Source organism: Centroberyx gerrardi, chromosome 13, assembly GCF_048128805.1.
Source record: "Centroberyx gerrardi isolate f3 chromosome 13, fCenGer3.hap1.cur.20231027, whole genome shotgun sequence".
Classification (NCBI taxonomy): Eukaryota; Metazoa; Chordata; class Actinopteri; order Beryciformes; family Berycidae; genus Centroberyx; species Centroberyx gerrardi.
In genome coordinates, this window is record NC_136009.1 from 26,945,126 (window position 1) to 26,972,672 (window position 27,547).

The following is a 27,547-nucleotide window of genomic DNA, read 5'->3' on the forward strand; positions in this document are numbered from 1 at the left end:
CTTCCTCCTCTCCTCCTCCTCCTCCCCTTCTTCTTTTCCTCCCCCTTCTCCTTACCTTCTTCCTCCTTCTTATCTTCCTCCTCTCCTCCTCCTCCCCTTCTTCTTTTCCTCCTCCTTCTCCTTACCTTCTTCCTCCTCCTCTTCCTCTTCCCCCCTCGTCCGCTCTTCTTCCTTTCCCTCTCCCCTTCTTCCTCCTCTTCTTATCAACCCACTGCCTTATCTGAGCTCTGCCAGCATTATACAGCATGGAGAGACACACACACACACACACACACACACACACACACGAACACACACACACACACACACACACACACACACCTCAGCTACCACCTGCTTAAGCATCTCCATCTATTTCACCCATGTTTATAGAAGCTAGTTCCCCTCTGACTGACTGCTCCTCTCTCTCTCTCTCTCTCTCTGCCCCCCCCCCCCCCCACACACACACACACACACACACACACACACACTCACTCACACAGAGACACACACACACTCCCCCCCCCCATTACCAGTGTGATGGACAGGCCTCGATGGTTAATCCTCCCGGACAGCTGAGGCCCCCGGCTGCATCCATCACTGTCGCTCCACGCTTTACAAACTCCATTACCCACGATCCCCCTCTCTCTTCTTCTGCTTTCACACTCACCTCCGCTGTTGTTTTCATCTCCCTTTTGATTTGCCGTGAAAGAATATGCTTCACGCTCCACAAACTCCAATACCCACGATCCCCCTCTCTTCTGTTTTCATGCACCGTTCTTCTGTCTGGTTTTTGCCTTAATTTTGACCAAACTCTGATTCCTGGTGTTTGTTTTCATGTACTTGGGGTTCCAGGTGGGTGGGGTTTAACACATTAAGACAGTTCAGATTATGCCAGGCAGGTTGTCAATCACTATACACACTAAATTGACGTTCATATATTTTTCTGTGATTCTCTAAACATACCGGTGTGAATTTTCTTGGAAAAATGTCAAACCCCACCCATCTGGGGTTCCCAGAGGTTTAAAACAAACACCAGGAATCATTTATAAAAGCTGTTCGATTCAGATCTGCTTTCTGCTGTGTGGAAATATGCTGATAGTACCTTAGGTAGGCTTGATTTATCTCACTTGGGGAGATCGGTCAGCAAGTTTTGAGGTGGTTCAGCGCGCCATGAAAGGTGAATTAAGTGCACCTGCAGTATTTTGAGTCCTAAACACACACACACACACACACACACACTGAACACAAAGTGCACCATCTGGTCTTGGTGGAGTGTGTAAAATGACTAAGCGTAGTGCGATAAGTCAAACAGTTTTCTCTCTGACTGCTCTTTGTTGTTTTGATGGCGTGGATTGCGGCTCTTTGAGGAAACGCCATGAAGAAAATCAGAAGATTTAAACTTCCTCCCTTTCTTACCTTTTGTCACTGACCCACCAGTTTCCATTTGTTCAGTTGGCAAAGTGTTGTTGAAGTATGGCTTTAATATTTCTCACTTCAGTCCGCTGTCTGTGTGTGTGTGTGTGTGTGTGTGTGTGTGTGTGTGAGCCATCGCTTTCTGCCTCGCAGCCTTTTGTGAATTGTAACTTTACATTATCTCACCAGCTTATTCCTGACTGTCTGACACATATCTGTTCGAGCTCAACACTTAAAGAAAAAATCAGCACTAAATCACATTTTTCGAGCTTTAAACATGGTTATATGGCTTCTGTATAGTGAATAGCATTGATCCTGTGAAAAGAATAAGAGAGGAGCGCTTCTTGGATGTGAGGTAGCAGAGGAGAGCAAAAAGCAGATGCTCTGTGGTTTGGCAGGTACGATAATACCTAAAAAATACTTCCTCGCCAAGACACATGAGATGCATATGAGGAAGTAAAGGCATGAATTCCCCAAAGAAGAACCCCGGCACTCACGTCACGATCCTGTATTTCATTTCAACATTTTTTCGAGTTAAGCCTCGCGTCTGCTTCCAGGGGCAGAAAATCGTTTGTTGCTCCGCTCTCTATGGGACGAAACTTCTGTCCTTCACTTCAACACAGTCAGCGTAGAGGTGGCTGATCCGTTATCACAGACACGCCCCGCTATTCGCTCTCGCTCCCCACACTTTAACCGCTTTTCGTATCTTTCAGAGAGTTTACGCACCCTTTAATCACTGAGAGAAGCCATCTTTTGTTTTCTAAGACAATATCTGTTCTCTAAGACTCTGATGGTATATGATTTATTTAAGCTCAAGTCAACCTTTCGGTGTAATTCTCAAAGACTCCCGTTCTGATTCACGATGCTAACGGTGTTGCACAAAAACTACAAAACTAGCAGTGCTGTAGCTAAGAGTTTATCTCTCTCTCTCTCGCTCTCTCTCTGTCTCTCGTTGCTGATTTTCGGGGGATTTTTTGTTGAGTTTTAGCATTGTTGCTGGTGCGTTGGTGTTGGGGAATTTTTCCAGGTATTTTTAGGTACTTTTATTGAAAACAGTCAGTACACATGCAGCCTTTACACGCCCTTTTATAAAAGCTCTAATCCTCTTGAGGACATTCATTACTATGATTATGGAGACTTGCAAAGTCAATGTCTCTCTCTCTCTCTCTCTCTCTCTCTCTCTGGTAGGCGATATCACACAGAAAGGCTATGAGAAGAAGCGGTCCAAGCTGATTGGAGCCTACCTCCCTCAACCACCAGGTAAACATGACTTCATACAGTAGGCCTACAGTCCTTCTCCTCTTCACTTATTTTCTCACTTTAAATTCGATTCAGTAAGGTTTCCACATCATCATGTGGCATGTGCTACCAGAGCAACTTTAAAAAAATAATAATAACAATAAAAGTTTAAAAAATGACAGCAAATTGCTAAAATTCTGTCATAAGCATGCATCACCCAAATGTTAAAAAGTGACACATTATCTTTGTCAAAGTACATATTAAACCTCTATACTTTGATAAAGACATTATGTTGAAACGTGTTTTTAACCATAGAGAGCTATTTTAAGAGAAAATTTCTGTCTTTGGGAGTTGCTGTCCTCACTGAATGAGGATTATTATTTTTATTTTTTTAAATTTTTATTAAAATTCAGTGTGAAAATACAATATATGACATAAATGAAAAATGGAGTGCAGAATGCATATCAATGGGAGTCACAATCAACATTAAACATGGCCCTAAACAAAAAGGACAAACACAGACAGTTGAATGAGAATTTCCTTCATGTTACTGAGACTTTTCTTTTTTACAAGTAAAACTATCCCAAGAAAACCTGAAACGAAGAAGCATTTGGGTTTAGCTTTCTTCCAGCAGGACTTCCACAGCGACAAGCGCTGATCTAGGATTGATCCAGGATATTTATGGCATAAGTGTTGGTCATGAATTTCATAAGCATCACTCACTGAAACTTGTTAATACTCAGCAGACGGTTGTTATTGTGTGTTACTCTGTCCGACCACAAATGCAGTTAAAATCCCATTTCCAGTAAGAGATGAACTCCCTGCATTAGACTGGCTGCTGAGGATGGGACTGGAACGCCACTGGAGACCAGTAGACTCACTGGCACTGCAAAGGCTATTACTGGAATACACTGGTGTGTGTGTGTGTGTGGGGGGGGGGGTGTGTGTGTGTGGGGGTGTGTGTGCATGTGTGTGTGTGTTACTGGGGTGGGGGAATGTCAGGAAGTGCATTATGGGAAGGAATGAGGGGTGTGGGATGGAGAAAATGTGTGGTATTCACATCCAGGCGCAGTGGGGGGTCGTCCTCAGTTCGCTATGGGGGGGCTGGATGACACACACACACACACACCTACACACACACACACACACACACAAGCATCGTCCCAGCCCCACACTCCTCATTCGTTCCTGTAATGCACTTTTTAGCATTCCCGCACACCAGTAATACACACACACACACACACACACACACATTTGCACACATGCATACACACAATACTCCCTTTCTCTCTTTATCAGACGCTCTCTCACTCCCTCACTTGCACACACACACACACACACATTCACATAAACACAATACTCCTTTTCTCTCTTTGTCACAGACACACACACACACACACACACCCCGTTTCCTTTACTGTGATGTATTTCGGCTCATGCCCTCTAAGGCCTGTTAATCCCAGCTGCTTGGTGTACAGTCAGGGCAACAGTTCCATTAAAGCGTTTACAAGGTTCAAAGTAACGCGATTTCCCCCAGTAACCCAGATTTACATGGCTTTACTTGAAAGCTGGCTTAGTTTACTCAGAGAGAGCGAGCGGTGACATAATGAGATGTCGGTCTGCTCAATATCAGGAAAAAAAAATGTCGGAAATGTTGCAGTAATTGTGGCAGCGCTCCAACGGCTTCTGTTGCACGAGGAAATGATGTGCTAGCAAGATGTTGTGTGTACCAGGCGAAGAGTTGAGGCGAAATTTGTTGTAAATACTGGTAACTGATAGAAGTAATAGATTATTTAATATCCCTTTAATTTCTGTACTGTATTTGACTTGAAACTGATCATTTCACCGCTGATCCATCTGATTGATTTAGTGTTTAATGTCAGCTTGTTAGCTAGCTAGCCATACCATCACTGTCTTGTTGTTAAACTGATTAGCACACTAGCTAAAGCTATCTAGTAGAAGCTAGCGTTAGCTGTGGCTAGTAGTTGCATACGACTATTAAACATCAGTTGTTTTGCCAAGTTAGCCTGCTGGCTAGTTAGCAAGCTAACAAAGCCAAAACTGAGCTGTTTGTTCAGTTTAACCTAGCTGACTCTTCTCAAACTACGAATCTTTTTCTTAGAACATGATTGAACGGACCTACATCCATACCACAAGAGTACTTTTCAGATATCTCTCTTTTACTAGCCCAGTTGTTATATTTTTAGCCATTATTTGTGCACAGATAATTTCAGTGGAGTCCCTAAAGAAGAGCTTGGTGGCCCAGCCTGCGCAAAGGATTACATTTTTCTACAGTAGCTGTTCAAAATGAAATTAAATGATTCTTGCCGAAATGCCAAAATTACACAAATTGTGGGAACTAAAATAACAATATACGATCGCCAAGACAAACTTGTGTACTTTACATTCATTGTATTTGGCAAAGTGATTTTGATAAAAGTATGTAGCTGCTTCTAAAATCAACTTTATTTATTTTTGAGGTCTAACTTCATAAAGACTTGCTCACAGTAATGCTGTTCCTAATGCAACGGTAATATAATCCAGTGGTTATACCTTTGTGTGTGTGTGTTGTCTTTGTGTGTGTGTGTGTGTGTGGGTAGATGTGTTAATCTGGCTTTTGTCCAATGTGTGTGATCTACGTATGTGTCTCTAGATGGAGTCAAACTTGGCAAGGAGAGAGGGAGAGAGAGTGTGTGTGTGTGTGTGTGTGTGTGTGTGTGTTGTGTGCACATGTAAACACAGGATCCAAGCCAAGTGAGGTCAGTTTTTTTCCCCCATCTTTCAGCCCCAGGTTTACACACTGTTTAATATTTATGTATTTTCCCTCTGAGAACATTCACACACCATTCATCTCCCGTTCAGAAAAGACGGTGAGCAGTGTAATCTGAACTTTTTTTTTTTTTTGTATTTGTTCAGGCCTTCGTTATCTTCTCTCCGTTCTCTTTGATCTGGGAACAAACTACAAGCGTACAGACCTTAACATTATACACTAAGAGCAGCTGAGAGCCTCTAAACCAGAGAAAAAACAAAGAGTTTGCTTCCAAAATGAGATTTACACCACCGGAAAACTTTTACGAAACTGGAAAAAAAAAGTTTTAAAATGACTGAGAGCACAGAATTAAAAACAAATTATGGTACTTTTGTCTCTTTCTCTCTCCTTTTCTCTCTTTTTCTTTTTTTCTCTCCTATCTTTCTCTCTCTTCCTCTCCCTTTCCCTTCTCTCTCCTTTCTCTCCCTCTCTCTCTCTCCCTCTCAGATTGATAGTAGTTATTGATCGCTCTCCTCTGGGCTTGGTGGCAGCCACCTTCCACTCTGTCACTGACAAACACACCGTCTTCACCGGTCTCCATATACACTGGTTCTCAAACTAGGGTCCGGGGACACCCGTGGGTCCTCGAGGGGGTTCCGGGAGGTCCCCGGCGAAATCAGGAATAGGTTTAATTTCGCCGTTATTTTATGAACTAAAAGTCATGACGATGAGAGAATGTATAATATCTATTCTGATTGGTATTTTATTCTTTCCACTGAGATAACAGTGGAAAGAATAAAATACCAATCAGAACAACCCCAACAACATTATAGATAGTGATGCATACTGTATATACAAATCTGCACATTCTGTACACATGTTATCTATATCTGTACATTGAATATTTGATAGCTTTTTGCAATGCACCTCTACACAGCGAAACAGGGTTAGCAGTACAATAGCCTATGCATCCTATCTGCTTTACTCGACATGATTGGACTTCCTGTCCCTTATCAATTAATTTCCTGTTGTCATTTTTCTTATTCTACTCATTTATAGTTTCACAACTTTCATTAGCCTGATTAAATCAGAAATAAGCTCTTTTTGCCAGCTTTGTTTCCTTATTTTGCTTTGAAAAAAAAAAATTTTTGATATTAAATTTAATTCCAGGTAGCATTAAAAACAACTTAGTGAGTCTTTAAATTTGGCTTAATGGAGCCTGTGACTACAGAACGAAAAGAAAGGATTTATTTTTTTTAGAGAGCAAGTTGAGTGAGTGGAGAGGGGGAATCCATCTCCTCCCATCTCTCCAGAGGAACCGGGGGAAGTGAGGTATTTCCCAGACCTGTCATATCTCCCAGCGCTATCCGGTAGCCGCCGTACGGTCGGCCAATCAACTTTCAGCTTCTCTCCTGAGCGGCGGTGAGAGCGCTAATGAAGACAGACGAGGGCGGAGGTGTGAAGCGGAGACGGATGGTCGTAGATCAGCAGCTCTAAAGCGGTCGTAGCTGTCAGCAACGGGACGGTTATTATCACCAGAGTTATTGATTGGTGTGCAGGGAGCTTGTATCTGTGAGTGTGTGTGTGTGTTTGTGTCTGTGTGTGTTCCTATAGTTTTGTTAGCTCACATGACACGCTTGATTCAAGAAATTTCCACAAGGGTGAAATTCATTTTATGTTCTGTCTTCAGAATGAAATTAAATATGAGCTAATGGTTTTAAAATCAGCAGTCACTGAACATTAATATGTTACACTGCAAAAAAATGTAATCATTTATTCTAGCATTGGGTCTTAAAGTTGTATTTTTCTCAAAAGAAGTGACAAAATCAGCCGATGGTGTGGATAATTTCACTTTTTCTTGTCATTTTCTTGATACTAGTGGAGCGATCTGCCTTGTTTCAAGATTAAAAATTCCTTAAATAAGTGAACCTGCACTGGAAACAAGTGGAATTATTTCATCCCACAGGAAGAATGTTTCACTTGTTTTAAGAAAAACAAGATTTTAACAAAATGAGACCATGACTCTGACCATGACTTGTGAAGATGGATATTCTGTGCAGTGTCACACACACCCTTGAGTGTAAACAGCATGTGGATAGTTGTGTGTGTGTGTGTGTGTGTGTGTGTGAAAGTTTGTATGTCTATGTGTGTCTAATGTGTCATGTATAGGCGTGGATCTTTGTGTACCTCCACCCTGTCTTCATCTGTGTGTGTGTGTGTGTGTGTGTGTGTGCCCTTGCTGAGTATCTAATCATGCTGAGTCATGCTGTGACCTCGTCCCTCCAGGTGACTCCAACAGGAGACAGGCTTAATTGACCAGAGACGACGGTTTAAATCCAACTTAACGCGCCGTCAAACACAAATCATGTCCCGTCAGCGGCTGAAATGAAGTCTGCTCTCTGAATGCAAATCATTTCCTCAGAAGCTGCTGAATTGTCCAGCTCGGCCCAAGGGGGTTATTATATTTTATCATAACCCTAAATCCATATGTGCCAGACTTATCCAAACACACTTAACTGCTATTAGTGATTGCAATAAGTTCTTCTACTGAGTATTAATGGACGGGTGTGTATGCTTACACAACCAAGGTGTTTCCCATTTTTAATAAGATAAGATGAAACTTTAATAATCCCCGTGGGGGAACTGGGTCATTGCATCAGGGAACAGTAGAAGGAGACAGCACAAGGCAAGGCAGGTTTATTTATATCGCACATTTCATACACATCGGCAATTCAAAGTGCTTTACATGAATAAAAGAAAAATAAAGACATAGGTAATAAAAGATATAAAAAAAGAAAGTGCATTGAAATCACATTTTAAAAAGACATAAGAAGATATAAAAGATAAAAAATAAATATATATAAATATTCCAGTGCAGATAAGCGTTGCCCTAAATTTCTTAAAAGCCATGGTGAACAGAAAAGTTTTAAGCCCTGATTTAAAAGAACAGAATATAAACAGAAAAATGGAACGTAGAGCAAATTTATATAGCAAATGGGGGTTTATAGTGACAATATCAGCACTAGAATGTTAAATAGAATATGAAAAAAGTATAGTTAAAAGTATGGATTACAGCATTATTAGGGTGTTCAATACAACTGCAGCAGAACTTACCGAGACAAAGAATGAGTGCAGAAGATGATACACTATGAAAACACCTATAGGAAATATATTGTTAGAAATGGGTAGTGTTTTGCTTGCACCTTGATTTTGCTGGTTACTAAATTCAATTTAAAGTGAAAGAAGTCCGATATAATGGATTTTCATGTCAGACCTTGGTGTCATGGAAGCTCTACAATTTGAAAGGGTCCAAAGATTTTTTGATATCTGCTGTATTTTGCTATATACTGATCTCATTTGTACCTCAGCCCATCCATCATGTAAAACCAGGATTTCTCCCCACCATTCCCCCACCATTAAATTACACGTCTGCACACTGATGGTTATGTCCATTTACTTAAGCAATAAACCAGTAAGTGATATTAGAACAGCTAAGAGGTGTTGTTAGACACGACGCAAAGTGGAGTAAAACTTCTAAAACCCTCTTAACTCTTCTAAAATTGCAGTAAAGCGGTGTGTCCGGTGGCTTATTGCTTAACTGTGATGGAAAGAAAGGTAAATATGGTCAGTAAACAGCTATATTTTTCATGTTTTGTTTTATTTTTAATCAATAATAACGTAATAAGTAAATGTTTACATGAGTGGTGATTCTGGATTAGCGCAGTAGCATTTAAATTTAACTGTTTACTGCAATCACAAGTGAGAGTTTGTCAGGTATTTTCCATCGGCTTCGAACATGACCAATCAGAATTGAGGACTGGATCTGTTTTGTAAACTGTCTCAGTCACCACCTCGACTATTCAAGTCAGGTTTATTTATATAGTTTATTTATATAGGACTTCACAGAGAACGAGCCTAACTAGATCTAATTAATCAACAACCAAAAATCAAAACAAAATGATGCAATACAGTCTGCAACAAAATAAAACACAAGGAATCTAAACAAAACTCAAGACAAAATAATAGTTTAGGAAACACATGGAGCTCGTAATTTAAACTTTCATGTCTCTCTCTCTCTCTCTCTCTCTCTCTCTCTCTCTCAGGAATGGACCCGTCCATGGGACAGGAGAGGAGAACGCCGGTCACCCCGTCCTCGTCCTCCCGGTACCACCGCCGGCGGTCTTCTGGCTCCAGGGACGAGCGCTACAGATCAGGTAGGAGGCAGGGGGGTCCGCTGACGCCTCACCAGTTTTTAGGTCCCACCTCCACGGTACTTGTGGACAGATTCTTGTGAACACATTAACTCAAGAACAACATATAATAGAAATGTTATATTTGTACCACAGGTTCCCCCTATACTGCCCTACAAAGGCACACAGCAGTAACTACTTTTTATGCATTTTAAAAAGATCAAAGGTCATGACCAGAGTTTAGATTTAATACAAAACAAACAAAAATTCTGCCCCTAAATGCTATTAAACAATACACAGTCCACCTCTGTACTAACAATACTTTTGTAGAAAATAAGAATTAATTCTAAAGTCATTTTTCTTGGTTTGGTTACTCATTCAAGAGTTACTACTCTTTGATTTTGTAGGGCAGTATATGATGATGATGATTTTTGAGCACCTTGCTGCATAAATTTATGTTACAGAGTTCAGTACCCCCTATGTGTTATGTGAAGACACGTACAGTATGTTGACATATAAATATTTGCTTCCTTAATGGCCTCATTAGCATGACTTGTTATGTTTAATAACTCAAGAACAATACATGATAGAAACTTCATACACCACAGGGTCCCTCTATAGAGTAGATGATCTGATTAGATTTTGGAGTGCCTTGCTGTATAAATTTGTATAATAATGAGGAAAACCTGATTTTATTGAAACTGCTATAACTCCTCAATGCTTTAAGATATGGGGTCCCATTAAGACCAACCATGTGTTATGCGGAGAAGTTTGTTGACATTCGTATGTTGGTTAGCTTAACTAATGACCTAATTAGTAACTGGTTGTATTTAATATGGTGATTATGGCGGGACATTAGGCTGGGAGACTGTCCTTCACCTGGATAACCTGGTTTAAGCCCCCATGTCAGCGAGCATCTGCCCTGCTGAAGTGTCCTTGAGCAAAACACTGAACCCCTACCAGCTCCAGGTTCTCTCATCATAAGACTTTAGGTCCCAGAGGGTTGGACGGTGCGCTGGCCAACATTCTCAGTCTTTTTCTGGTAAATGGGCTACAGCGAAGCCAACTTTTGGCAAAGTTATCATGACTCTTGCAACATGAGATCTTTGGCTTTGAACCAGCTGGAGTCAAATGAGGAGCGCTGGAATGCCTGCAGTTAGTATTGTGGGTTCAGTTTGGGTATCTTTTCAATGGCATCTGAATTGGAATCACTTTAATCGGCAAAAATTTGCTCTGGTGACATTGGTGCAGTGGGCTGGCACTGGAGGCATGCAGTGGTACAACAATTAAAGAAAAAAGCTTGTTAAGAATGAAGGAAGCTGTGTTTAAGAAGGAAGGTTGCCAGTTTAAATCCTTGGACCAACTGGGAAAAACCTGGTTCCCGTTTATATTCTCACATTTTGTTGAAGAGTTTGACCTGTAGACAGAAAATAAGCCTTTTAGGACCTTCCAAGCCCGTTGCATTAAAGCAGAAAAGGTCTAAATTACTCCTGTGTTTTCAGACACTACAAATGGGAGCAAGCCACACACACACACACACACACACACACACACACGCACCATGCAATCACACTCAATCAACCATAAGACAATAAACACTTACACTTGAGATCTAAATTACCTCTTCTCCCTTACACAGCCACACACACAAGCCAAACAAACCTACATCTGTGAGCCCCATTCATTTAGACAAATGTCTTACTTATATCATTATCAGGCCAACAGCTTGCCGTCTCTCCATTTTCGGGCTCACTGTGTTTGCCTTGCGCCGGCAATTGACACCATTCAAACAAACCCAGCTGTGACTGTAGCGCAGCGCTTTATCTCGGCCTTAGGAACACCAATTCACAAAACATCTTCGCAGAGACTCCCTAAACTTAATCCAGTCGGAAACCGCAGCGCCTCGCGGGAGCCGCTGTCGAGCCGGGAATGTTCGTGTGTGCAAAGTGAATGTGAATAAATGGGAACACGGCGCTCGTTGTAACAAGAGCACTGCGGCACAAAGACTGAGGCCGGCTGATAGTCCTGCTGTTGTTTTCCCGCTCTGTCCCTCGGTGCTAACGCGGTTGCTGGATGGACTGCCTCTAATTCCTCTGTTATTTATCACGCTCGCCCAATGTTTACACTGGAAGCCACAGACGTTATTGGTGCCTGAAAAGTCAACTTATTCCTGTTACTAATTTCAGCCATGCCAGGCTTATGGTTAGGAGAGGCATGAAGGGCAAGTGGTACGTCAGAAGAGGACAGGATTTGTTTGTTCCAGAAGAAATTGAAAATTAAGTGATTTATTGATGAATTATTCTATTGTCCTTTATATGAGAAGTGTGCTTTATAGCAAAATTTTATTAGATGATTATGAAAAACTGGAGATCTGGAGAAAAGGTGGATTCTCTGTGGCACACTTCATCTGTAAAGTCTGGGGAAAAACAGCAACTTTGCAGAATGAAACTCACCTGCACTCAATGCTCTAGCTCTAGGTCTTTTTAGGTGTCTAGGTGTCCGTCAATACAAGAGCGTGCCTGGTAGGAAACTTGCACACTTTCAAGAACATGAATGAATGTTTTTTTAATGGGACACAGAATTCCATTTAATTCCAAAGTGCAAAAAAGGTGCAGTGGCAGTGAGCTTTTCAGTCAAGTGTCAGAGAAACTCTCAGTTTGTTGAAAGTGTGCGGAGTCTCTTACCATTCACTAGAGCTTGATAGTGCTGGGACTGAAGAAAAGAGCCTCTGGATTCCAAAAAGGTTTCCGTCCTTAAGGATTAGGTTTAATTGAAAAGAATTGAGAAAATCGACAACCATAAAAAAGCTGTGCTAGTTTTCTACGGCCCCTAGCAAAATGGGTTCAGCATCAAGTAAAGACAACACAAGTGGTTTTAGTCACTTACAGTTGTCGTCACCATGGCTCAGAGAACTGTATTTATCATTTATTATTAAACTTTATTTTTTCCTTTGATTCTTCTACTATTGGTGATTGGAAGCTGCCCAGTACAACCACAGTCTGCTGGGGATTGAGTGCCTTGCTCAACGGTAGTTTCTGAGGGAAGGGAGCGTGTTACTTGTTCATGTTCCACAACCACATTTTTCCAACTTCCTGTTTCCAGCCTGCTTCTCTTACCTTTAGGCTTTGTGTGTTTGTCTGCTCAGTAGCTTGAGTCAACACTGTATGGGTCGTCACTGTGTAAAAAAACAAGCAGGATAGGAGAAACATCTGTGTTTACCGGTATATGGAGGAACTGAAGTATTTCTTTTACTGAAGGTTCTTTTTACATATTAAGTGCTCTCTGCAATGTGTTTTTTAACCAAACTGTTTGTGAATATAATCTGTTGGTGTTGAATGTTTTTTTCAGTGGCAGCAGCACTGTGAGTGAAAATGTTATTAAGGCTAAATCTTGTTTTTGTGGGCAGACCTGACACTTTTACATCTGTGTGTGTGTGTGTGTGTGTGTGTGTGTGTGTGTGTGTGTGTGTATCCAGACGTGCACACGGAGGCGGTGCAGGCGGCTCTGGCCAAGCACAAGGAGAGGAAGATGGCGGTTCCCATGCCTTCGAAGCGGCGGTCGCTGGTGGTCCAGACCTCCATGGACGCCTACACCCCACCAGGTCAGAACTGACGGGGCAGCATCGACAGTGGGAGCTGGGTTAAGTGCCGAACATCAGTTAATAAGTAGAACCCGCACACCGAAGTATGATTTAACTCCTTATTGCATGACAACGTTTTGATCCATCAATTTTAATTTGACCTGACGAAGATCCATCATGGATCGAAACACTGTGATGCAATAAATTGTTAAATCATACTTCGATGTGTGGGTTCTGCTTTTTAACTGATTAATAGCTGCAACCATTATGGCAAAAATTGCAGGTATTAATGATGATTACTAGACCTGATGAGGAACAAAATTATTTTACTGCAGTTTTGGCATCTTATAACAAAGTCTTGACTATTTCCAAACACAGGGGGTGTTCTAAATGTCATTAAATGTTTCACTTTTTTGCCAATATTTTATGATTATTAATTGTAAATACTAAAACCATGATTTATGATTGCACATCATAAATTGTGCAGTCTTATCCATTATTTTTTGGTGTGTGTGGGAACACATTGCCTACTCCAGTGACTCCTATACATGTTGCAAAGATGTTACATCTTACTTGCTTGTAATGTTGGTAATCTAGGAAGTGAAACTTGTTCTACTGCTGCATTCAGTGCCAGTCACTCTGGATAACAGTATCAGCTGAATGCCTAAAATGTAAGTACATTATACTGTATGGTGGACTGAGCAGTATCCTTTGGGAAAGGCTTGTAACTGTCATATTAGACAGTCAATCAGTCAGTCATGTCTGCCAATTTATCAGTCAACCTGTCAGTCAGTTAATCAATCAGTCATCTGGCAGCCAAGCAGCTATTCACCCAGTCATTCATAAATTTGGCAACATTTTTGTGATGTATCATGAATTTAACCACGTTTCTTTGTCAGTTAAAACAATTATTTTACCATAAATCAGAAACAAACAGCTTGCATGAGTCTGGATCTGTTCAAACCTGCTGTGTCTCTGTCCAGCTGAGTTCATGGCCTGCAGCCATCGATGGGACGTCCTCCTGCTGTCAGAGACGCAGCGGATGATTGAATGGGACGAGCTCTTATTGACATGTTGGGCCGTCCCCTCTCTAAAATCCGGAGATGGATGAGCGCTCTGCTCTGTCGGAGGACTTGAAATAGCCGGTCATCACTTACGACTGTCAATACCACAAGAAAGAGAAACTACTTTATTGCACTCGCTGTAGTCACGACTCCCGGCTGTAGCATTTTAAGAAAATTATGGTTTTCAAACTGAAACGGGCTGCCGGAAAAGTACATCTATGTAATTTCTGTGAGTATTTTAGTCAGCCGCACCAGATGACGACAGAATTTGTTCTGGGAGAAATTGACAACAAAATTCATTTTATTTCCTGTTGTCCTTTATATCATGAGAAGTGGATTTTCTAGCAAAATGTTAATTTCTTTTGATTAGACAATTGAGAAGACTTATAGAGATATTTCAGAAAAAGGGGACTCTATGTGACACACTTGAATCTGTAAAGTTTGGGCAAAACGGCAATATGCAGTACTTTTAATATGATGCCTGCGTTTGTTTAGGAATATATTTATGATGCACATAACCACAGTGTGATGTATAGATGTCGTGTTTTATAAGCCTGTGGGACGGGCAGACAAAGTGCATGACATAGATAAAAACAATTTTTATATAGTAGTAAACATTATTATTATATATTAAACTATATTATTTACTGTGGATAGTAATTTTCACTTAATAGTTAAGAATAAATTCTCAGTATTCTTTATTATGCCACTAACCGGGCCTGCTGTGTTTAAAGCAGCAGTAACATCAGCAGCAGCTGGGCGGTTAAACAGACCGTCCCGTAACTGGAAGGTCACAGGTTCGATGCACGCAATGGCCTTGAGCAAGACACTGAACCCCCTGCCTGACCCCCTACGATCCCTGACCTCTGACCCCATGAGAAGAAATCAAAGAAAGAAACAAAATTCCTAATGACAATGTGTAACATGACTGTAAAATATCCAAACCGACAACAGCGTAAACGTCACGCCGTTGACTTCATCCGTAGCGCGCGAAGCAGGACCGGGACGGGACGGGATGGGACGGGACGGATGGCAATGGCAGCCATCCATGTTTTTAAGAATTCACATAATGTTCTTCCTGTGCCGCACACGGTTCAGTCCATAATTGTGAACTGGCACTAGCATCACTTTTCCCTTAAAGCTAGAAACTGGAGAACTGACCCTTGAATGTGTGATGTCACTGGGATGTAAAACCTGGTTCAAGTTTGTTTATTTCTATAGTCCTTTATCACAAGCATGTCTCCAAGGACTTAACTGATCAACAGTCAACCACAGAACAGACTGATGTGGGAAGGAAGGCATCAGGAAGAGCAAGACACACAAAAACAGACTCCATAGACAACAGACAGGGCGCTGACTTTGTTGACATAATATTTTTGGTCAGTCACCCAAATGAGGTTTAAATTCTGGTCCATGCCTGTTAGCGTGCTAGAATAAAAAACTTCATTTTGGTGTGACGACTCAACTTGGCATCTTACGGCTCCACAAAGTCAGAGCCCCATTCATTGTCAATGGAGCAGCCGCTGATTTTACATCCCAGTGACATCACAGGTTCAAGCGTTTCCTCTGATTTCAAGCTTTAGGAAAGAGCGATGCAACAGACACTGACTGAACTGTCCTGAGGCACAGAAACAACACATGTGAACCAACACCTCTGTAGCACAGTCTCAACCAAACCTGCACAGTTCAGGACTCACATGACAACAACACAAAGAGAACTGAAGCTGATCTGAAGGCAAAGAGCGGCTCTACTCCTCATTAAATACTTCATATTCATATACTGTTAGGTGTTTCCGGTATTTTGTCCACCCCTTGTACAGTGAATGCTATGTACTAGTAGACACAAGCTGTATGTGTAATTATAGGTCACAGTAAAACACACACACACACACACACACACACGACTCACATGATTCTGTCCTAATTGGTTTTGCCATTATATACAAGCAAGATAAACAAGCTGTGTCTACTTAATTGGTGCTAAGTCACATTTAACACACACACACACACACACACACACACCCTGCATGGCTCCCTGTTTCATATGACACACACACAGTTGCACGCAAACACATCACACACACTCAAAGACACACTCTATCTTCTTGTACATTTGCAGGACCTAAGGGAGTTGCGAGCGGTGACACACACACACACACACACACACACACACACACACACACACACTTACACACTCACTCACACACGCACACACTCACATGCCCGACTGTCTGCCAGTGAGGTTCATTCAAGGACAAGCGAGTCGCGTGTCGACATGAGCGCCTGTTGTGCTGCAGAAAAATTACAAGCTAGGGAGGATGTTTCTTCTCTGTCTCTCTCTCTCTCTCTCTCTCTCTCTCTCTCTCTCTCTCTCTCTCTCTCTCTCTCTCTCTCACTCTCTCTCTCTCTTTGACACACACACACACACACACACACAAACAAACACGCTACGTTACTACAATGACTGATGTGCCACTTTAGAACTGTTCTACATTATTATGAATATTGGTGATTATGTACTATTGTTTACTGCATATTTTCAAGCCAAACAATTGCTAGTTGTTATAGATATTACTGATATTAATACTTATTACAGATATCATCTCTGATTTGTTTTTGAAAATTAACATTTTATAAACTGCTTTGACAATATTGTTTCTGATAAATCTGATAGTCATTCCGATAAAGTTACTGAATTGATTTAGATGGCAGCCCTATCTAAAGAATGGCATTACCCAGATAGAATGTGTGTGTGTGTGTGTGTGTGTGTGTGTTTGGGAGTGGGGAGGGAGGCCTGGGCTCATTAGGATTGAATTGAAAAGTCTGCTAATCCAGCTGCTTGGGATTGGATTGGTTTTCTGTAATTAGATGCTATATTGGACACACACACACCCATGTGTTAACACGCTGAAAACCACATGCACGCACACACACACACACACAACACAAACACTCACACGCGGCATTAAAAATATTTCGGTTCTCCAGAGAGCTGGTTTGCATCAGAGACTTGGAAGATCTGTCTCTCTCTCTCTCTTTCTGTGCGTGTGTGTGTGTGTGTGTGTATTTCATAAGATTTGCTGGTTGCCTGGCAGCAGCTTATTGTCGTCAGCAAGTGTTGCCTGGTATCTCACTGTGTGTGTGTGTGTGTGTGTGTGTGTGTGTGTGTGTGTGTGTGTCACTCAAACACTCCACAGGGTCCTGCTGATTACTAGACAGAGATGTGCCATGTCAGAAAAGCACCATGGGAGTTAACATGTTGACTGAACACATTTTAATATATCAACCATAATCCATGATGAATAAGAATTCACCAAAATGTTGATATGATATTTCCAGTAGTTTTCATCCTAAAAGACCAGAAACAGCATTTACATTTTTATGTCCAGGTTTGGCTGCTGTTATATTACTTCATTGTGAATATAAGAATAGGACTGTGTGCGTTGTACTTACTATACATTAAAGTAATACACACCTTTTTGGCAGAACTTACCCAGTAAGTGATGAGAAGACAAACATCAAAATCATCATCCATGTGTTCCTGGTAGATCATTGGCTCCATGCTAACGCTTTAGCATACACTATGTTGAATGATAGTGGGCGAGCATTATCCAAGGTAAGAAGACATAAATGTTATTATAAAATGTTGTCAGTGGTTATGGCTTGTAGATTCAGGACTTTTAAAATTGAAATATCATTAACTCGATATAGCTGATATAGCAAGTTTTATTTTTGGAAATATTTCAGGTGAGAAACCACATATTCATGCACTGTGTAGTGATTTTTAGCTGTAGTCTACACAGTCTCCCATTGCCTGCCACTTTCACTTCTTATGGAAACAGAGAGAGTACGTTGATTTGTATTATAATCTGTGTAATTTTACCAATCTGCTACACAAAACAGACAGATTTACCTGCATATCTAAGATTACTTACCATTTAGAGCTGCTACAAGTCTCTCACTTTTGAGATAATGCTAGTGGCCTACTATCACTTAACATAGTGTATGCTAAAGTGTTAGCATGGAGCCTACTATCACTCAACATAGTGCATGCTAAAGCGTTAGCATGGAGCCTACTATCACTTAACATAGTGTATGCTAAAACGGTAGCAAGGAACCTAGTATCACCTAACATAGTGTATGCTAAAGTGTTAGCATGGAGCCTAGTATCACCTAACATAGTGTATGCTAAAGCGGTAGCATGGAGCCTACTATCACTTAACATAGTGTATGCTAAAGCATTAGCATGGAGCCTACTATCACTCAACATAGTGTATGCTAAAGCGTTAGCATGGAGCCTACTATCACTCAACAGAGTGTATGCTAAAGCGTTAGCATGGAGCCTACTATCACTCAACATAGTGTATGCTAAAGCGTTAGCATGGAGCCTACTATCACTCAACATAGTGTATGCTAAAGTGTTAGCACCAAGCACCGGAGCCAACAATCTACCAGGGACACATGGATGATTTTGGTGTCTATGTTGTCATCACTTACTGGGTATGTTGACCAGTGTGTCGATCAACCAAAAACTTGGTGCATTCCTTTAATGTAAAGTAAGTACAACGCACACAATCCTCTTCTTATATTCAGAATGTTCTCATCACTTACAGTAGAAGTTGACCAATGGGCCCATATCCCAAAACCTTTAATATGAATACTGCTCAATGAACAAACATGTTTTTCTCAAGTGCTGTAAATCATGATGATGTTTGCCCAGATGACTCTATCCTCAAAGACACAAGTATATGGGAAGCAGAGGTTCGAAGATGACTCATAACTTTAATAGTAAGCCATGATGTGTTTTACCTTCATACCAGCAAACCAGACTAGGTGAATGGTGGCGATAGATATCATTTTGGAGTGAAACATTTTATTTATTCATGAGATTCATAACAAGTGAGGATAAAAACACCAAACAAGTCAATGATTTATTTCCACTGCAGTGCTTTTTTTTAATACAGAGAGAGACAGGCAGGGAAGACAATGAGGGAGAGAGAGAGAGAGAGAGAGAGAGAGAGAGACTATTCACCAGTATGGAGTTGGATCTTAGTCTGTAGACAGGAGGAAAAAAACTCTATTTAGCTCTCTCAGCACTGGGAAAGGATACTGGCTAACTCGCTAACTCACTGCTGTCACACACACACACACACACACACACACACACACACACACACACACTCTGCAGATGCCCTCATTGAACTTGGTGAGTGCTACTCCTCCGTACTATTCCAGTCATTTTTAATGCAGCTATACTACAGAAATACTACAGAAGCTTTAACTGATTGACTATAAAGAAACATGCATTTTATATAGTGCAAGATAAAAATACACACACACGCACACACACACACACACACACACACTCATGCACACAATGATATGAGTGGGTAGGGCAGCACCTGTGTGTGAGAATTGGGTCAACTTCTGTTGTTATTCATATCACCACTATCAGTCTCATAATGCCCTGGGCATTATGTAAATCACATGCAAAACATGTGCACACACACACACACACACACACACACACACACACACACACACACACTCACTTTCATAAACAAACTTTGCTTCCTTCCCCCATGCAGCAGCTCTAAACAGATGAGGACTAAAACCTCCCCAGACTAGACTAGACGAAATTACACTAGAGCAGACTGGGCCATATACTGTATAGAGGCCCTGTCTGTCTGTCTGTCTGTCTGTCTGTCTGTCTGTCTGTCTGTCTGTCTCTCTGTCTGTCTGTCTGTCTCTCTGTCTGTCTGTCTATCTGTCTGTCTGTCTGTCTGTCTCTCTGTCTGTCTGTCTGTCTGTCTGTCTGTCTGTCTGTCTGTCTGTCTGTGTCTCTCTCTATGTATACACGATACTATATATGTCCTCTTTCTGTAATGAAGGAGTGAGTTTATGAATGACGACTGCTAATGAGATGTAGACTGGAGGGGGTAAGAAGAGGAGAGTGGATGGAAAACATTTTAGGCATTCAGCTGACGCTCTTCTCAACAGTGGCTTACTTGAGGCGCCTGGAGGTTAGAGAGTTGGACTTGGGACTGAAAGTTGCTGGTTTGAATCCCAGGACCAGCTGAAAAATGTGGGCGGGGAAAGTGAATGAGCAAAACTGTCAAGGTGCTTACATACTGTAGCTCATGGCTCTATTTTTTGTCTCCCTTCTTCTCTTCCCCGCTCCTGTCCTTTTCCTTTTGTATCCCCCGTCCTCCTCCCTCCGTCCCTCCCCCTCCTCAGACACCTCCTCGGGCTCGGAGGGCGAGGGTCAGGGGGACGGCGACGAGGAGGAGGGAGGAGACGGCGAGGAGGAGGACGGGGGAGGAGGCGGCGGTGGAACCTCGTCCAGCCGCGAGGGGAGCATCAGCATGGAGCACTGGATTAGCCGGGCCATCCACGGCACCTCCTCCACCACCACCACCACCTCCTCCACGGCCTCCTCCTCCTCTTCCTCCACGCGCAGCGGGGGGAGCGGGGCGGCCGGAGGCAGGCTGGCCGACGTCCTGGCCCAACACGCCCACATCTCCGCCCACCACCACCATCGCCACCACCACCGCCACCGCCACCACAAGACAGGTAAGGGGTGGGGGATTAGGGGAAAAGGTTTAGGGGCGAGGGGGTAACATAACAGTCCAGATGCTCTTAGCCAAATTCAGACACCCTTTACCAAATCCAGACACACTTGGCCCAATCCAGACTTGGACCAAATCTCCCATGGCTCCCTTGGCTCAGTCCAGGCTCACCCTGTTTGATGCAGTTTACAGTCTTTTAACACACATTTTTTATTTTCTGAAGTCCGGACGCACACACTCATAAGAAATTTCATATTTAGATTCTTATATCGTCGCTGCCCAGTGAAAACCTTGTATATCCAAAATGTCAACTATGAAAAACAGCCTTGTTTTCAATTTGACCACCATGCATTTTTGAGTTTATCCAGTGGGGTTTTGAAAGGGTTTCATAAGACCAAGGGCGGTAGAATTATATCAACCCATAAATGACCATTTTTGCAGGACAACAGTAATATGCACTTTCCTTTCGGCAGGAAAATTTGAGAAACAAAGAGTGTGTGTGGAATTGGCTAAGGGTGTCCACATTCTGCTACTGTTACGTTAGATGAGGGATGAGGAGTTGGTCAGTGGAGTGAACATGGATTGGGGTAGATAGTCTCGTTCAGCAGAAGTCTGTAAAAGTATCCTTAGTCTTAGAAGACTTTTGGTACAATCCCCAAAAGTCTTTTTGGGGACTTTTGAGGATCAGGACTTATTGGACTGTCCTCTAAGAAAATTCTCTGTACCATAATACACTTGAACAGCCAGGGTAAGGGTGAAGGTTTAGGGGTAATGGGTGGATCAGACAGGGAGGGATGTGTAGGGATAGGTGGCCTCTATCAGAAAAAGTCTGTAAACTTCTTTAGGTGTTTGGTACAATTCCAAAACGATCCAATGGGACTACTATCTGAATCTCAAATATGGATTCAAAACTCCTATTGGACTGTACCATAAAACTCGAATAATCCTATTGGACTGTCTTTTAATAATACATTGTCCTATAACTGTGGTTCCCAAACTTTTTCATGTCAGGACCCCTAAATTGAGATGTTTCAACCCATAGTTTTGAGCGAAACCTCCCATCAGAGTAGTTTTTCTGATACATTTATCATACTTCCAACTCATAATGAATGTAATAATAGTCAACTTAAACTTTTTGTTAACTTACCCGCTCAAGGCTCAATGGAGGCCCTTGGACCTCAGTTTGGGAACCACTGTCCTATAAGGCCAATAAGTACAGTTGAACTTCAAAGGTTGTCCCATTGGGTCCTTTGGGACTGAAAAGACTGAAATAAAACGAATTATCCTTGCATACCTACAAGCGAAATGGGTGGTAGAGCAGGTGAAGGTAAACTTAGTTGGTTGTTCAGAGATGTTTGTAATAAATGTGTGTGTTTGGGTGAGAGGGGATCAGCATACGTACGTGTAGGTATACAGTCTTTGAAGTTTGATTGTGTCCACGGGGGAGGGTGGGTGGTAAAGTGTGTTTAGGGGAAGGGCCATTATCTATATGTGTACAGTGTGTAAGTGCAGGTGTGCGTTTTAACAGTGTTTGTACTTCCTGCGTGAGCTTTAGTCCGTCTTTGTTCATGCTTGTGATCTGTCCTGCTGTTAATCACCTCTCATCCAACTCTTACTCTGTCATGTTGAGTTTCATTTCTGAAATGCCTCACTCCACCCTCACCAAAAACCTGCTTATTACTGCTGTCGGATAAAAAACACAAAGCTCCAATTTGGGGATTTTCCTATTTCTCACTCGAATTACACTTTACATGCTCATTGATGTGTTGAGTAAGTCTCATGACCCTTGGGCTCTTGAGTCCTGCCAAAACTCCCTTTGAAATCCTTTCAGAAATCCATGCAAAAGCAAGTATCCTTTTTGTAATTCATTCCTTGAGTCCTCTGTTTCTTTCCTTGCCAAAGACAGACTTTTTGGAGATTTGTGGGTTTTGTCTGACAATAGTGTCACGTTCATGCTCCTTTTCCACACTCTAAACCTAAACCAGTAGAATTAAAGAAAACATTACAATTGAAACTAACCAAATGGCAGATGGTGTGTTCAAAACCACATTGACACACCATGTTCCGGCATAGTTCAACGGTTAGGACACGGCACTAACACTGCCATTGTAGGGGACCCATTCCAACTGAGGCAACCCATGCTCAAAGAGTATACACTGTAAGGCACCTTGGATAAAAGTGGCCAAGAAATAGCATGCCACTGCCGCAGAAGCCTGTTTCTGCTTTCCCGCTGTTTGCTGAGGTAGTGTCGTGACTAAATGCTCTGGCGGCAACTGGTTTGTTTTCATGCTGGCACCGTTGGAATCCAGCTCCTAAGATAATGCATGGACAGACACACAGAGAGCCCCTGCCAGGTCCGCCCAGCCAGCATCCAGCTCCTTCACCACTCAGATGTGACAGGGAAGGCTTTGTGCCGTTAGTTTGTTTGTTTGTTTGGGCCCATTCCACTGATTTCCTGTGTCACCGTCCCCTGCAGTCTCCGATTAGCAAAGTTAGAGTGATATTTCCAATGGACCAGCTGCTAAAAGCATGCGGGCCTCTTTTGGTTGATGTTGTTAAAGTGGAAGAACACTGAAATGAATTGAGGAAGATGATGAAGATGACTGGGAGAAAACATACTGTAGGGGATTTTCAGGAGATATGGGCACCGTGACTGAGTTAGGTGTTACATTCAAACAAGCTCATTTTATTGCTATATGAGGCGAAATCTACCCATCTGCCACTAACGAGACTAAACAAAACAACCAAAGTACATGGGAAAACTATTTGCGCCAGTTTTGGTACATCGAGTAAAATAACACATTAACTTTTAGACATTTAGACATGAGTTGACATTATCATTGCTCCATTATACTCTACTTAGCAAAGCTAGTTGGCAATAGAAAGGCATTTCCAATGGACCAGGGTCTTAAAACATATTAGCCTTATGGGTTTACAATTTGGTTGTTTTTAGTAAATTTGTCATACCAACATGTGCTTAGAATAATAAACTCTGACATTCTGAGAAATTTCCATTACCATTCCATTACACAGCATTACTGTTGTCAGTTGTTCTTTTGGCATGATGTTTGCAGTGAGCATAAACTACTGACAAACTGTATTATTTTTTTATTTTTATCTTTTTCCTGAGTTTCAGGCTGTGTATTTCAGAGGAAATCCTCAACGGTGTGTACACGTGTGGGTTACAGCTCTGTTTCTCATTTCCTTGTTCAAGGCCAAAGCAAACCAGGTCCCTGGTGTTTTTGAGTGTGTGTGTGTGTGTGTGCGTGCGTGTGTGTGCGTGTGTGCATATGTGCATGGTTGCTGGCTTACAAAGGCTTAAGGGAGATCATTTTCCGTACACACTCATTCCAGCCCCCTCCTCTCTCATTCAGCCCTTATCGGAGCAGCTCTGCCTGCTGGTGCAGATAAGTTTCTGTTCCCCCATATCTCCCCAGTTTGTCACTCCTTTCATCCATCCACATTTTCCACCGTTTTCCAGGTCCCTCTTTTACGAGACCATTGTAGAATGACCTCTTACCATCTGGTTGTTGTGGTTGACTTTTGGCTGAGTACAGGTTCAATAGAGCACAATGGCTCCGTGTCACTGGGTACCTCCTTTTGTTAGATAACAGACACTAAGTGCTCATTTATGCTACCACTGTTGCTATGAGATTATTGGAAACCCATTAGAAGCATGGCACTCTTTTGATAAAAGTTTAAATGTTTTTAATCTCTAGCACCGTGCTCTGTGACACTAAAACAAACTACGCTCTGCTTCTAAAACAAACTGAGCTCTCAGCATAATTTCCCTTGAGAACAACAAATACAGACTCTGTAAAGTGCTCTGGTGCATTAATACTGATGACATTTGTGATTTATTAATAAATGCCAGAGTATGTGTTGTCTTACAATCATAAAAAGAGTTAGCTATACAGTATATATCACCACACATTGCTGGATCGTGGCAGTCCACGCAAACTAATAGGTGGAGAACACAGAAGTGCGTTCTCCCATCATGTGACATCAATGAAATTAACTTACATATGGAAGGGGATTATGGGAGTTAGGGGGAAATTGCAGCTATGAAGATTTATGTTAAAAGGTTACATTTTCACATTATAACTTTTACTTCCTTTTATTAATTAGATACTGAGATTAACTAAGTTGTGCTCAAACAGCCAGAGTCGAGGTGCTGCCTATAAAAACGTCAAAAAGAGAACAAAAAAGTAGAAAAATATAGACTCTATTTATTGAATTAAATCAATTAGATACTGTTCATTAACGAACAGACATGATTTGTAGAAAATGATTGTTGCGACACCATGATAAAGTTTGATAGTGCCCAAGTATAAAACAAGTCAACATAGACCATGGCACTGTGGTGATTGCGTCATGATAATGAGAAAAAGAAGCCAGCACTGTTCAGGGAGGTTCCCAGTCGACACGCAGCTCAAGAACAGTTTCCCTCCCTTCTTGTTCCTCACATGCAGGCCCTTTAACCCACCTCTCCTTGAAGAGGAGGGCAGTGCCAGCTGCTATGGTAGAGAATGGCAACTCCGGGCCGCGACGCTCCGGTGAGTTCAGATCGGAGCACGGCCGGCGGAGAGCCGAGAAGCGGGGTCAGTATCCTGCCGTCCCGTGGCACGACGCAGGGATGCCCCCCTTTTCCCCCTATATTTTTCAATGAATCTTTGACCCTTTCCCCGGTGTCCCCCGTCATTTGCTTGCTGTTCAAGTTGTGCCCCTCAGTTGGTGGTTCCCTGCTAATTAAATTTGTGCTTAACCATGTGGTGAAAGCTTGGAAAATAGTAATTCGATGCTAACCTAAGGATAGCATTGACTATTGATCGTGGTTTGTGCATGAGGCAATGTGTGTGCGTGGAAAAAAAAAAAGCTGATGCTCCCAGCTTTTTAGAATGCAAATTGTTGATGAGGAATATCAACAATGCCTTCAAAGGGGCTAGATAGCAGCTTGTATGACTAGTCCTTCCTCTTTTCAAGGTTACTCTGTTTGGCGTTGTTTATTGATCTAGCTAATTATGCAGCATGTTTTTAGTTGTTTGCTCAGCCAGAGGCAATCTGCTTTTAAAACTGCTTTTCATCTCGGCCAGAAAGCAGATGGTAGTGTGGAATGTAGGCTGCGTCTGCCTGCTTCCTCCTTTTAGTTTGTCTTACTCTCCAATGGTATGCAACATTCTCAACAATCTGTTACCTTGAATCACACATACTGTAACAGTGAGTTCAACTCCTGCTGTTGTTTTGCAGAGAGAGGTCCTCATTAACAGTAAGACTTGAAGAAAGCTTGAATGCTCTTGGGCTTGTTATCCAGTTTAATTATTTCTACATTTTAAGAGGCACAACCTGCCAAGCCCTGATTGTCGCTACTTGACATGTGAAAAGGCTGCGGTTGATAGGCTAATTTATTGAAGTGGCTCCCCCCATTTCTCTCAGATCGCTTGAGAAAAAAAAGCAATCCACGTTGGTGGGAACAATGAGCATTCACTAAAAGAAAAGGTTTAAGACCAGACCTTTAATCAGCCATTCATCAACGTCAGAGCAAAAATTACTCCAAGTCCATTAACACTGTCCTGGAAGCATTCCCAAGCTCAATATAATTAAGGCTGCCGTCTGGATGATGGCCCCTTGGGATTGCACCGGAGCTTAGCCTCGCTGTCGTTGCTGTATATCTATCTGAGGAATACTTTACAGTCTCCGAGGAATAACGGTTCAGCGGTTCGGGAGCAACAGAAGGTTCCTGGCTGCTATTCATCAGGTGTCTCGTAACGCTGATGTGACAGCAGTTTTCAATTTGGGGTCATCATGAATGAGATGGGAAAATTGATTTGGTTGCTCATCCTACATCAGCACTCTAACATGCTCAGCATTAATACCGCTTCTTGATTTATAGAGGTTTAAGAATCCCTGACTTCTTTCTCTTGCGGTATGATCTTTGTGTGTCCAGATTCCTGGCTGACAGGAATTCGAAAGTCTGAGTCCAAATGTGAAGTGATATGAACTTTTCTAATTTAGTATTTGGCATTACTTGTGTATTCTTGTTAAGGATTACATCTAAGGCTATCGATAAAGCTTAAAGGTAGACAGACAAACTACTAGCAGTAGGTATTACTTGAGCATCCTATTCAATGATTGAATGCATGACGCAGGGTTGCAGTCGAGCACCTGACAAAGCACTTTTTACTGGCTTTCCTAGTCAGTCACGTTCGTACTCCCAGCTCGACTTATTTGTGTTGGTATTGATAGCTTTTAAGGATAGGGATGCAGTCATTGTAGCTCCGATTAAAGCCGTTTTTTTTTCTCAGCCTCCAAGATTAAAGTCAAGCTATGAGAAGCTGTGAGAAAAAGGTTGCATTCCTGAATTCCGGCTTAAGTTCCTACTCTATGCTAGAGTTATTGGTATGGGTATCGATAAGCTTTAAGGATGGGGATGCAGTCAGTTTAGCTTCCGACAAAGCAGTTTTTCTCTCCGGGTTTCTGAGATTAAAGTCGAGCAATATCTTCAGCCATGCGAAGGTGGTAGGATTACTGCTTTTGCCTGGCCTGTTAGTTTTGCTATTGATAAGGTTTAAGGGTAAGAACGCAATCATTGTAGGGTCTGACGGAGCAGTTTTCCTCTGGCTTTCCGAGATTCAAGTTAAGGTATTTTTCCAGCCATGGGAAGGACATAGCATCCCTAAGTCAGAACTGTATAATGTGCTAACCCTATTGGTAGCGATGGTACGATATGCTTATCTCGCAATACGATTCGATACGCGATATGG

The 27,547-nt window shown here is 42.0% G+C and overlaps 2 protein-coding genes across 2 annotated transcripts in view; one reads left to right on the plus strand and one right to left on the minus strand.

Moving 5' to 3' along the window:
* LOC139925914 (tripartite motif-containing protein 16-like) overlaps window positions 1-27,547 on the minus strand; it is a 303,498-nt gene that overhangs the window by 256,533 nt on the left and 19,418 nt on the right. The window lies entirely within an intron of this gene.
* Window positions 1-27,547, plus strand: part of LOC139924064 (disco-interacting protein 2 homolog C) — a 241,252-nt gene that overhangs the window by 119,413 nt on the left and 94,292 nt on the right. The window contains exons 2-6 of the mRNA XM_078287890.1: window positions 2,584-2,655; window positions 9,487-9,597; window positions 13,049-13,174; window positions 20,455-20,790; window positions 25,259-25,342. Of these exons, the coding sequence (XP_078144016.1) occupies window positions 2,584-2,655; window positions 9,487-9,597; window positions 13,049-13,174; window positions 20,455-20,790; window positions 25,259-25,342 (729 nt within the window). The remainder of the gene's footprint in view (window positions 1-2,583; window positions 2,656-9,486; window positions 9,598-13,048; window positions 13,175-20,454; window positions 20,791-25,258; window positions 25,343-27,547) is intronic.